Source organism: Marmota flaviventris, chromosome 9 (assembly GCF_047511675.1).
Source record: "Marmota flaviventris isolate mMarFla1 chromosome 9, mMarFla1.hap1, whole genome shotgun sequence".
Lineage (NCBI taxonomy): Eukaryota > Metazoa > Chordata > Mammalia > Rodentia > Sciuridae > Marmota > Marmota flaviventris.
This window is the reverse complement of record NC_092506.1, coordinates 46192820-46205682: the sequence shown is the minus strand read 5'-3', so window position 1 is coordinate 46205682 and position 12863 is coordinate 46192820. Positions and strand designations below refer to the sequence as shown.

Sequence of the window (12863 nt, the reverse complement as noted above, 5' to 3'; positions counted from 1 at the left end):
TCAAATCTCCAGTAAAAGTTATCTATATTTGCTGTTCCCAATTCTTCTTCTCCCATTTTCCCTTAAGCTCATTTTAATCAGGCATTTTCCCCAGTGTTCCATTGAAACTGTTCCTACCAAGGTCACCAGTAACCTCCATGTTGCTGCACCCAGAGTTTATTTCTCAGCCCTCACCTTCCAAGACCTATTAGTGGCATTTAACACATTGATCACCTGCAGGTCATTTATTTGCCTTGATTCCTTTATTCAAGTAGCTTCTGGAGCACCATGCCTTCTTGATTTTCTTGCTACCTTTCCTGTTTCTCCTTCTCAGCTTTCTTGCTGGTTCTTCTCCTTCTCTGACCCATTTGGGCTGGGACATCCCAAGGAACCTCTTCTCTCCTGTGTACTCGTTCCCTTGGTAAACTCCTTATAATAGTAAGGTCCATCCATGTGCAGATGGCTTCCAGATTTCTGTCTGCAGCCAACATCTCTCTTTTGAACTCCTGACACAGACACCCAACTACCTAGTTGACATTACCACATGAATGGCTAATGGAAATCTTAAACTCAGTGTGTTTTAAACAGATCACCTTATCTTTCCCCCTCAAACCTGCTATTCTCTTTGCCTTTCCCATCCAGGTTAATGACTTTCTTGCAGTTGGTCATGCCACAAAACCTGGAGTAATCCTTGAGTCTTCTCTCTTACTATCCATATCCAACCTTTTAGTTCTGCTTTCAAAATATTCCCCAAATATTTTGGAGACTACATCTTCCTCCTTCCACTGCTATTACCCTACTCCAAGCTGCCATCATCTCTTCTCTTATTTATTGTAGTAACCTCCCGACTGGCTTTTCTGCTTTTCTTCAACCCCCTTCAGCTTAGACTCTGTGTAGAAGCCAAAGCAAAACACAAGTCAGATCATGTCATTCCCACAATCCATCCCTCCAGCTATGTCCTCTCTCATTCCTAGCAAAAGCTAACATTTTTACAGCATTCTGGGACCTATGTGATCTGAATCTTTATTATCCCTTTGAGTTCTTCTACCATCTTATTCTTGTGCCATCCATTCTAGCCATGTTATCTCTTAAGTGTTCCCCAGAGCCTCTGCAGACTATACTCCTCTCCCAGAATTCTCATCTTCCAGATGTCCATATAGTTAACTCTTTCACCTCCTTTAAGTCTCTGCAGACATGTCGCCTGACCATCAAAATAAATATATTATATTAAAAATATAATCTGTTGCCACAATATGCCTTCATCCTGTTCCTTCCATATCACTCATTGCCCTCTAACATATTATATTATTTACACATACTTTTTATTTTTAAAATGTTCAGTGCATGTCTTTCACCTCTAGGACAGAAGTTTTTCTAAGGCAGAGCACTGCCCCCCCCCCCCCCGTTTTATTCACTGATATGTCTCAAACTCCTGGAAGAGTGCCTGTTGTCACGGTAGTCACTTAATATTTGTTGAATGAATTGAATGGAGTGAAAAAAGAGAATATGGACTTCAGAGTCAAAAAGATCTAAGTTAAATCTCAGCTCCACTATTTAGTGACTATGCATACTTAACCTCTCAGAAGGTCAGTGTCTCCTAACTTCTCTGAAGGTCCAGTGTCTCCTACATAAAATGGGAATCACAATTCTGCCCTCCAAGCTTCAGTTGGAGTTTGATGATGTTTGTTGACTCACTTAAGGGCACACAGTGTGCATTCAATGAGCAATGGCTCCTCAAGGGCATTCATATATTAAGTGGCATGTGCTCTGCAAGCTGGTCTCTGTGTGTGTGTTTCAGTGTGTGCCAGCAGGGCTCGTTCCAATGTACCCTGTACCCCTGTGCCTCCACCTGCACTGCCTATGGAGACCGGCATTACCGCACATTTGATGGGCTCCCGTTTGACTTCGTAGGGGCCTGCAAAGTACACCTAGTCAAGGTGAGTTCCTGGATGTATCTGCTCCATGAGGACCCAGAGCAGCCTGGGATGAGAACCTGTCAGGGCATGTTGATCCTCTGGACTCCAATTTGATACATAACTGGGTGGGCAGGTGGATCTATGCCCTGAGGTGTGGCTGTGTTGAGGAAAAAGCTAGAGCTGCATAGAACCCCACTCCCTGTCCACTCACCTTTACAAACTTCTCCTATTGGGCCTGATGTTTTTTTCTGTCTGTAATAGAAAGTGCTTTTTGAGCTTCTATGACAATATACAACTAGTGGTCTACTGAACCATTTCTGTGGGTTCTTTTTTAATTCTCACTCCATCTTACAAGGTTGGGTTAATTGACCCCATGTTACAGATATAGCAACTTGAGCTTGGGGATGTCAGGGAACTTGTTCAAGGTCACACAGTTAGATTGTGGCAGCTGGGGTTAGATTTGAACCAGAAATATGACTGAAGTGTTAGTATGTGTCAGGAGTCAAGTGTCAAAATCTTTGATTCACCCAGAGGAAGAGGAATGGTAACATGGGTGGCACAGTGAAGGGTAGGATTCCCCAGAAGGAGACAAGGGGCACCATCAGAGTGGGCAGTGCCAGATACACAAGGGGAACTTGGTTTTGCTAAGGCCTGTCCACCTCATCATAATAGCAATAAAAGCAACGAAAAAACCTTCCATGGAAGAAGTCTTATCTAAGGGATGGACATTGCACTGGGGTCTTTCACCTAATTCTGATAACTTCACAAAATAAAGATTATTGACCTTGTCCTATTTTATTTTTTAAATTTCAAAATTATGCATGCTTTTTTGCCAGAATTTAAAATGATGTGGAATATATTAAAAGCAAATATTCCCCTTCACATCTCTTCTGTTTCTGTCTCCTATTAAACAACAACGCCTAACGGGTGAATCCTGCAAGACTGTTTTCGTGAAACACACACACACACACACACACACACACGTACTCATACACATACAACAGGCACACACTGTCTTTAGTTTCTATGGTTAGGATTCTTAAGTTTGCTTTTTTCACTTGAGTTATAACTTGGGCTCTCATTGTCAGTACATACTCTTTTTAACAGTAGGACCTTTTATAGAAAGAATATACCCTATTTTATTATTCCCCATTGATGGACACTTAGGTTGTTCTAGTGTTTAAATGCTGCTACATATTCTTGTGTAGATATATTTCTAGATTCTTTTACTTGTTTCTTTGTTGGCAGTCTGGGTATCAAACCAAGGGCCTTGAACATTCTAAGCTAGCATTTTACTCTCTAGATTTTTAGAAGAATTGCTATATGAAAAGTTATGTATATTTAAAATGTTATTCAAGTCTGACAAATTGCCCTCCAAAAAAGGTTTACAACAAGTGTGTAAGTAAGACAGTTCCCCTTCCTTGTGCCCCCCTGCCAATTCCATTCATTCCTGTTATATCAGTCAATAAGGGAGAGTCACTACTTCTAAACACTGCATTAAACACACCAAAAATGAAACTGTGCTTTGAAGAACTGAAATAAGTTGCCCCAAATCTCATAACTAATAAAAAGAAGTGGGTTGAAAACCACTTCAAAGTCCACTTCCGCTCTGTGCTTTCAGCAGGATCTCTACTCTCCCAGGTTTTATTGGATTCATTTTTCTTCTCCCTAGAGCACATCAGATTTCAGCTTCTCTGTGATCATAGAAAATGTGAACTGCTATAGCTCTGGCATCATCTGCAGAAAATTTATTTCCATCAATGTTGGGAACTCACTCATCATCTTTGATAACGACTCAGGAAATCCTGTAAGGCTTGCTGCTGGTGAGGGTTGTGTAGACAATGTACAGGTTACAGGGAGGTGAGGGAAAAAAAGGTAAGGACTGAAGTGCCACCAAGCCAGGAGTTCAGGCTAAATTCCTTGACCAGGAAGAAAGAGGTCCATGCCATGGCCCAAGGGAAGTGGAGGAGTTGGAAAGACACTGGCACTGGGCAGCGATTGTAGCCAGGACCAGGGGCCAGGGGTGTCACTCAGTAATAGAGCATGTGCTTAGCATTCTCAAGTTCCTGGGTCCAAACCTCAGCACCAACACACACACACACACACACACACACACACACACACACACACAAACACATACAGCTTTTGTAGCCAGGACTAGCTGATCTGGGCATTGGGGAGCATTTGGACCTCAGGACTGATCAACTCTGTCCCCTTAGAGTCCTGAAAGTTTTCTGGATGAGAAGCAGGAAGTCCACACATGGCAAGCAGGGTTCTTCACACTGGTGCATTTCCCGCGGGAGCACATCACCCTCCTGTGGGACCAGAGAACCACAGTGCATGTCCAGGCTGGGCCTCAGTGGCAGGTAGTCATGGGGGCAGAACATTTCTGGGTCTGCTTTTGCCTGGGACTAAGTCAAGCTTCGGGGTGACCTTGGGTAAACTGTCTCTCTCTGAGGAGCCAAGAAGAGCATGCCTTTGTCTTGTCTGCTCCACCTCACTCTGTACCTCTTCTCTGACATTGACCCAGCCCTCTTGAAATTGAAGCCCCAGCAGTTGCTATTGGGTTCATGAAAACCTCCTTGGCTCATGGTGACCCCTATGCCCATGGTTCACCCTCAGCATGCTTGCAACTGACGTAGTGTCCTCTCTTCTTTCAGGGTCAGCTGGCAGGCCTCTGTGGGAACTTTGACCTAAAAACCATCAATGAGATGAGGACTCCAGAGAACCTAGAGTTAACTAACCCCCAGGAGTTTGGCAGCAGTTGGGCTGCAATTGAGGTAAAGCCTCCCTAGACTGGCTTGTGTCTGTCACTCAAATGGACACTGGCTACACTGAACCAGGCCCCAGGTCAGGGAAGAGGGACATCAAGTGGAACTGTTCCCGAGAATGCTCTCTCAGCCTCTGTCCAGATCCCTAGCTCTAAACTCTGTCCTGTGGCCTGAAGACACACAGTATCTCATCTTACAACTCCAGTTGCCCATCTTGCCCTGGGCCAACCTGCAGTGGAAGACTGGGGTGGTCACAAAGGAGGCAGCGTCTGTCCTGGGAGAGGTGGCCACCTAGTGGGGAAGGCAAGGCTTGTGCCCTTTAGTGTCTGGTGCTGGGTCTGGTTCAGAGGAGAGATGGATATAGGTTGAGGACATCAGAAGTTTCCTGAAGGAAGTGGGACTGGTGCTGTCAGTTAAAGGATAGGCATGCTTGGAGAGATGAATGTATCCAAGAAAAGGCCTTTGTGAGGGAGGTAAGGGTAAAATCAGGGGTTTTCTTGAGGCTTGGGGAATGCCTGGCAGAGGCTGCCAAATACTGAATTGAGAGCAGGTCTTGGATCATCCACTTGCTGGGTGACCTTGAGTAAGTACCATCTTCTGTATGATCCTTTAAAGTCAGGGGGCTGGGCCCAGAGAGGGATGGTGAATAGATTTCACTTTATGTGACAGCTGATCAGTCAGAAGAGGCTGCTTAGCAAACTACATTGAAAATATCTTAAGATGTGTCAAGTTTAGCTGCAAGGAGGATTGTGATTGATTATTTATGTCTGTCATGGGTGCAGTAGCAGAGAGTGATGTGAGCATTGCATATTAGCCTTTCCTGGACTGAGTGATCTTTATTTTCTTTTGAGGAGTAGATGGAGATGGGCCTATGTATATGGAACAAGAGCAGTAGTTGGGCATGGCTTAGAGATCAGTGAAATCCTGAGGTGGACAAGGCTGTTCCCACAACTTCAGAAAAGTGCACCCATTCTCTAACCCATCCCTATGTTAGAGAATCCAAGCAGGTGAAAAAGCTTTGTTGTTGTCCCCAGCACTGTCCCATATTTCTTTCTTGCTTATACCCTTAGTCATACCCAGGGTGGGCACTTCAGTGAAAATATTGAACTGAAGAAGGAGGGTCAACAGACATTGGGGAAATCTGTGTTAGTTATTTACTGCTGGGTAACAATGTTATTAGGACTAGTGGCATTAACCAACACACAGGTATTATCTCAGTTTCTGTGGGTCAGGAAACAGGGCATGTGACTTAGTTCTCTGCTCAGTATCTCATAAGGCTGCAATCAAGTTGTGGCCAGGACTAGACTCTCCCCTGGAGGCTGGACTGGGGAAAGAGCTGCTTCTTCGCCTGCCTGTGTGGTTGTGGGTGGCAGTCAACTCCTAGCAACTGCAGGATGGAGAGCTTCAGCTTTTGGCTAGCTGTTGCTTGAGACTGGGCTCAGCTCCTAGAGACCAGCCACACTTCCTACCATGAGGGGTCCCAACATGGCTGCTGGCTTCCTCACAGCTGGCAAGGGGGAGATTCCAACAGGATGGCCTCTGTGATCTTATGTAGCATAATCATGCAATTATATGCATAGTCATGTCCATCCCATCTCTTTTGCCATATTCTTTTGGTTTGAAGCAAATAGTAGGTCTCTCCCACTCTCAAGAGGAGGGGATTGTACAAGGACAGGAACACCAGGAAGTGGGATCATGGCAGCTACCCTAGAGTCTCTCTGCCACACCAGGCAGTAGGCATTTGCGGGTGGGGAGGTCAACAGCCCTGCCTTTGCACCTTAGTGCCCAGACACCCTTGACCCCCGGGACACATGTGTCCTGAATCCTCTCCGAGAACCGTTTGCCAAGAAGGAGTGTGGCATCCTGCTCAGCGAGGTGTTTGAGACCTGCCACCCCGTGGTGAGTGAACTGCTTCCCCAATCCCTCCTGAACCCCTTCCCACTTTCCCAGGATCCCTTCTGCTCTCAGACCCCATGTCTTGAATAAGACAGTTCATGTCTAGAACCCATTTTTTTCATTCTCCTGCCTTTGGCCTGCTCAGATGAATCTGCCTATTTCCTCAGACAACCAGGGAGGCAGCTAGGAAACAGTTTCTGTGCCCTCTATAAGCCCATCTCAGTCTGGCTCTTCCTCCTTATTGGAAAGCTGTGCTGCAGAGTGGACACAAACCCGTCAAGCTGTGGCCCTGTCTCTTGCCTGCTGTACCTTTTGTGGAAATAGGAGCTCCAGGGCTCAGCCCTACGCAGTCCCTCCAAGGCCTTAAGGGGTGCTGTCAGACCGGCCTCAGCAGCTCCAGCCCAGATGGGCAGTTCAAACTCTGTTCTTCAGCCACTCCTTGGCCCCTGAATCCAGCAGTCTGGGCCCGAAGAAGAACAGAGCTTAGGGCTCCAGTGGGTGTCTGTGTGTGCCATGTGGTTCTTGTTTCCTTCTGAGCTGGCTGCCTTCTGCCCCCACCCCTCACCCCACATGGGCAGCTTACCCATTTATTCTGTGATCCTTTTGAGTTTGTCCTGGTGGCCAGCAGACTAAAAAATGCAGGTCTGACATTTAGGATCTGTCCTCTAACCTCTTGACTTCTGACCTCCCCCAGGTCGATGTCACTTGGTTTTATTCAAACTGCCTGACGGACACATGTGGGTGCAGCCGGGGTGGTGACTGTGAGTGCTTCTGTGCCAGCGTGTCTGCCTATGCCCACCAGTGCTGCCAGCAGGGGGTGGCTGTTGACTGGCGGACCCCCCGCCTCTGCCGTGAGTATCCCAGGCCCATCATCTGAGGGAACAGAGTAGGGTACCTTATAATACCCTGGCCAGTGTTATTGAGTACCCAGTATGTGCCAGGCACCAACCACTTCATGGGTATTATTCACTGAGTTCTTATGCCTACCCTTTGCAATAAGATTGTGCATTCCTGTGTTACAGTTGGCCTAGGGAGGGAGGTAAAGTAACATGCTCAAAGTCACATGGATTAGTGGTGTAGCCAGGGGTCATCCCCAGACTGTACCAAACCTGTGCTTTTAACCATTCTGTTAGAGGTGTCTGGAGCCTTGGGTTTCAGGCCCAGAACTGCCATTTGCATGCTGTGTGACAGCAAACAAGCCACCCAGCCTCTCTGGCGCTCAATTTTCTCATCTGAAAAATAGCACTAGACCTGCCTCACCAGGGTTATTGTGAGAATCAAAAGGGATAATGAACATAAAAGCCCTTTGTCAGCTGAGCTACCAAGATCCCCACAGAGGCAGCACAAGTTATGTTTATTCAGAGCAGTGGTTGTGTGCAAATGCAGTTTATTGAACGTCTCTAAATACTTAAGCACACAGGTATTCACACATAATTTGATACATAAATATATACACATATATCAGTGGTAGTATAAATATATAACAGAACAATTTTAAATATAATGCATAATATACTAATATTTAATGTTAACTATTAACAATATTTAATATTGTCTATAAAAGTTAATGTTTAAAAGATGAAGTAAATATATGGAAAGTTAATGATTATTAATTGATTACTGGTTATATATTTCTGCACACAATGGATCTCCCTGATACAAGCATACTCCGTGTTTGGGTGCAATAGTGATTACCCAGGTTCTGGAGTCAGACCATCCGTGTTTGGACCCCAGTTCCACTAAGCCAGCTGGCCTAGGTACATTCCTTACACTGAGTTTCCTTCTTTGTAGTAGAGGGGTGGAGACAACTGTTAGGATGTACATGAGACAATGCATGGGAAGCATTTGACCCAGTGCTCTGCACTTGTTGTGGGTGTTGCAGTCATTTTTTTTCATGGAGACATGGGTGCTGGTATGTCCTTCAGGTAGGAAGACCCTAGGAGGATGATGGGAAGCACCTGCCTTGAACCTCTCTTTCTTTTGCCTGTTTTCCTCTAAGATCCTTTACCACATATGCCCTGGGTCTTCATGCATTCTCTCTGTCCCTCTGCTTCTCTGATAGCAATCTTTCAGGAAGGAGAGGGACACAGACACTTACATAGTATCTACTGTGAGCCACACTCTGTGCCATGTGTGCATTACCTCATTGATACCCAGGACTAGAGTGAGGTGAGTGACATACTCATTGAAGCATGAGACTTAGGGGGCACCAGGAAACAAGCAAAATAACATATTAATGCAATGTTTTTTTAAAAATAAAAATGGCTGCAAAAAAATCCTTGATGAACAAAATATCAAAGGATCAATATTATTGATCTTTTTTCCTTTTGCCTCAGGCTCAGCCCATCTTTATTTTAAAATTTGATATTTTATCATGGGCTTTTGCATTAATTTTGGTGTAGAAAAACCATTGCATTAAAGTAGCATTTATTTTATTAACCTAAATAAGACACAGAGAAAAATTCTTCAGAGACTAATAAGTTTATTTGGGAATAGCACTGCAGTGGGAATATGTCTGCCAGAGTAAGCTGAGAGTGTATTCAAAGAGGCTGTGGCAAGGGGAAGTTCTTAGAGGCAAAATGAGATTTATATGATATTTTGGAAGCAAAACAATCCTTGGCTGTAAAGATTAAAAACAAGGATCAATAGTCCAAGATTGAACAGACAGTTTAGAACAGATGTCCTTGCAGAAGTGTTCTTGGTGCAGGGGTGTAGTTCGGGCAGGTTTTTGTGGTAGTTCTTATTTCCAGGTGTGTATATGTGAGATCCCCTTTCATGCCTTCCTCATTTCCTGCATTATTTTGTTGCTGCTGTTGGAGCTTTACACAAGTGACTCCGTTTGGTTCTGACAATTTCACGATTTAATTACTGGGAATTTTGTCCTCTCTCCTTAAATATTGCTCCTGAGGCAAGCATTTTGCCTTACCCTGGAAGGTGATAGCAGGAGGACACTAAATTTGACAGATGTTAAGTAACCTGCCCCAGCACACTCAGTTGATGAGTGAAGAGACATGGGATTTGAACTCTGCTATGACCCCAGATAGCTGGCTTTTAAGGACTCTTCTGAGCCACCTGTTGACTGGGTACATAGCTGAAACCAGAGACTTGGACATAGAATTTCTAGTTCAAGTTATGTTTATTCAGAGCAGGGTTCACAAATGAGGAGAGGTTGGTACTCTCCTGTTGCCACATGGCAGGTTACTTCCTGAATGAGTGCCCTTGATGGAGGGCAATGTCAAAGATGTTAACCAGCGAGGATGTGGGGAAAAGGGTACACTTGTACATTGCTGGTGGGACTGCAAATTGGTGCAGCCAATTTGGAAAGCAGTATGGAGATTTCTTGGAAAGCTGGGAATGGAGCCACCATTTGACCCAGCTACTCCCCTTCTCGGTCTATTCCCTAAAGACCTAAAAAGAGCATGCTACAGGGACACTGCTACATCGATGTTCATAGCAGCACAATTCACAATAGCTAGACTGTGGAACCAACCTAGATGCCCTTCAATGGATGAATGGATAAAAAAAATGTGGCATTTATACACAATGGAGTATTACTCTGCATTAAAAAATGACAAAATCATAGAATTTACAGGGAAATGGATGGCATTAGAACAGATTATGCTAAGTGAAGCTAGCCAATCCCTAAAAAACAAATGCCAAATGTCTTCTTTGATATAAGGAGAGTAACTAAGAACAGAGTAGGGTCAAAGAGCATGAGAAGAAGATTAACATTAAACAGGGATGAGAGGTGGGAGGGAAAGGAAGAGAGAAGGGAAAATGCATGGAAATGGAAGGAGACCCTCAGAGTTATACAAAAGTACATACAAGAGGAAGTGAGGGGAAGGGGAAAAATAATACAAGGGGGACAAACGAATGTCAGTAGAGGGGACAGAGAGAGAAGAGGGGAGGGGAGGGGAGGGGAGGGGGGATAGTAGAGGATAGGAAAGGCAGCAGAATACAACAGACACTAGTATGGCAATATGTAAATCAATGGATGTGCAACTGATGTGATTCTGCAATCTGTATATGGGGTAAAAATGGGAGCTCATAACCCACTTGAATCAAATTGTGAAATATGATATATCAATAACTATGTAATGTTTTGAACAGCCAACAATAAAAAATTAAACTTTCTTAAACACACACACACACACACACACACACACACACAAAAGATGTTAACCATAGGCTGGGAGTGTGGAGTGGAGTTGGTGACTGTCTTCAGACCATGCATAAGTGTGAAGCAGACCCCTCCTCAACTTTTATCCCAGGTCCACCCAGCTCATACCTCATGACCTTATTCCTGGTTTTAGGTATCCCTGCAAGGTCCCAGTTTACTCTTGTGGATTGAGGAATCCATGGCTGAGGCACCAGGGGAACAGGCTGCGGTGCTAGACTCTGCCACTAGAGGGCGTGCTAAGATCACTGCTAGGAGCTTGTGAATGCCTGACTGATTGTTGGAAGTACTTCTGAGCCAGGGAGATTACACAGAAGAGCCTGAAGGAGCTTGGGACTCTGGAGGCCCTTGATCCCCTTCCCACTCAAAGCTCTTTGAAAACCACCTTCTTTCTTATGCTTGCATTCCTCCTCTGGAGATCTTCCACGATATTTCCAGCTGGAGCTCCTACTCCTTGGTTCTAAACCTACTCTTTAAAGCCACACAAAATACAACCTTCTGCCAGCATTCATTCATTCATTTATTCAACCCATTGCTGAACACCTACTTTGTGACAGGCTTTGAGTCTTGTGCTGGGGGTGCATAGAGGAACTTCTGTATTTCCTTATCCTTAAGACATCTGAATCTAAGACCATTCCTAAATCTTGGAGTTTGGAAGCCAGGCCAGGCCTGGCTCTTGGGGAAGGAGGGAGGCTGGTATGCTAGGGGCCTTGACTCTATCTGTTCCAGGCTCTGAACCAGCTCTCAAGAAGTCTCTGTTCTCTCTTTCAGCATATGACTGTGACTTCTTTAACAAAGGTAAGCCCGTCATCCCCAAATGGAGACTCAAGGGCTAGGAACTGCCAGCCGTACCCTTATACCACACCAGCATTGGCATCCTGAGGTGCAGCTGTCCCTAGAAGAGCTTACATAGATCCAGGAGGAACTCTGTTATGCAAATAGCCCTGATAGTGCGGGGCCCAGGGATGCCCAGGGAACCTGTTCTATTGGTTCCTGCAGGCCCTGTGTGGGCCCAGGCCAGTCAGCTTCCCAGAGATTGTGCTCACCCAGGGCAGCTTTGCCAGGAAGTACAACCCCCATTTGCACCAATGTGCCTTCTTTGCTGCCTTCCTAATGTAGCTCATCAGGCCCACGGAGTGTCGTCTTAGGTTCCCTGAAGATTTGAGTTGGCAAAAGCAAATGCAAACTGCTCTTTCTGAGGAAGCCTGGGGCAAAACATATGGCCTGTCAGATCCATCTTCAAATATAGTCAAGGTTTCAGGATACCAAGATATGCTCACACACCTAGATTGTTAATGAGGGCAAAATCAAAGGTCATAACTAAGGACCCAAGGAGGTTTAAGTATCCAGCATTAGAGCCATATGATCAATTTCATCCTGGGGCTGACCTGGCAGCAGGGGGAGGGCTACCCAGAGTATTTTTCAGCACTGAATTTTGTTCAGTTGGGCCAAGGTCAGGCCTTGGCAGAGATAGATACTCCTCTGATCCTTAGTGCTGTTCAACCTTGACTTCCAAGCTCCCAACCCTCAAGGTATCATCCTGCACAAGCCAGTCTGTGTGGGTATAGGCCTAAGGCTTTGTCCTCATTTATCTGCATTATCTGATTTTGGTTTGAGACACAACCCCTGACAAGAATATGGCAGGAAGGGGACGGGCTAGGGGAATTTTGCCCTCTCTCTTTAAAAAGACCCCCAGTTAGGGGGTCTGCAAGATTAGGGCTAGACTATGGTATAATGTTGGTCCCTAGGGACCAAAATACCAAAATGTTGGTCCCTAGGGAATCCTACTGGCCCCAAATCTTCAATTCCTAAAGGAATGAATCTCTAATGGAAGAATTGCAATCCTGGGACAGGCAGGGCCTGTCTGACATCAGGCAAGACATTTCAGCAAAACAACTCTGAGCAGAGATTTCTCCCTTCTGTGGCATTTTGGGTGGCAATAACTGGCAAAGGACAAGCTGTTTCTAGCATCCTCCACCTACTCACCCGCCCACCTCTTCGTTCCTTGCTCCACTCTTCTACCAACATTTTCTCTGGCCCAGGCCCTGTGGGGTGCTGGGAAGTCAATGGTAAAGGGACCTGTCACAAGGGATCCCTGGAGCAGCTCTCACTGCCTCCCTGGCA

At 45.4% G+C, this 12863-nt stretch overlaps 1 protein-coding gene across 1 annotated transcript in view; it reads left to right on the top strand.

Moving 5' to 3' along the window:
* The window catches only part of Otog (otogelin), a 75990-nt gene that overhangs the window by 36105 nt on the left and 27022 nt on the right, over positions 1-12863 (top strand). Inside the window, exons 25-31 of the mRNA XM_027942266.2 lie at positions 1778-1916; positions 3568-3702; positions 4115-4261; positions 4556-4675; positions 6449-6565; positions 7257-7413; positions 11511-11537. Of these exons, the coding sequence (XP_027798067.2) occupies positions 1778-1916; positions 3568-3702; positions 4115-4261; positions 4556-4675; positions 6449-6565; positions 7257-7413; positions 11511-11537 (842 nt within the window). The remainder of the gene's footprint in view (positions 1-1777; positions 1917-3567; positions 3703-4114; positions 4262-4555; positions 4676-6448; positions 6566-7256; positions 7414-11510; positions 11538-12863) is intronic.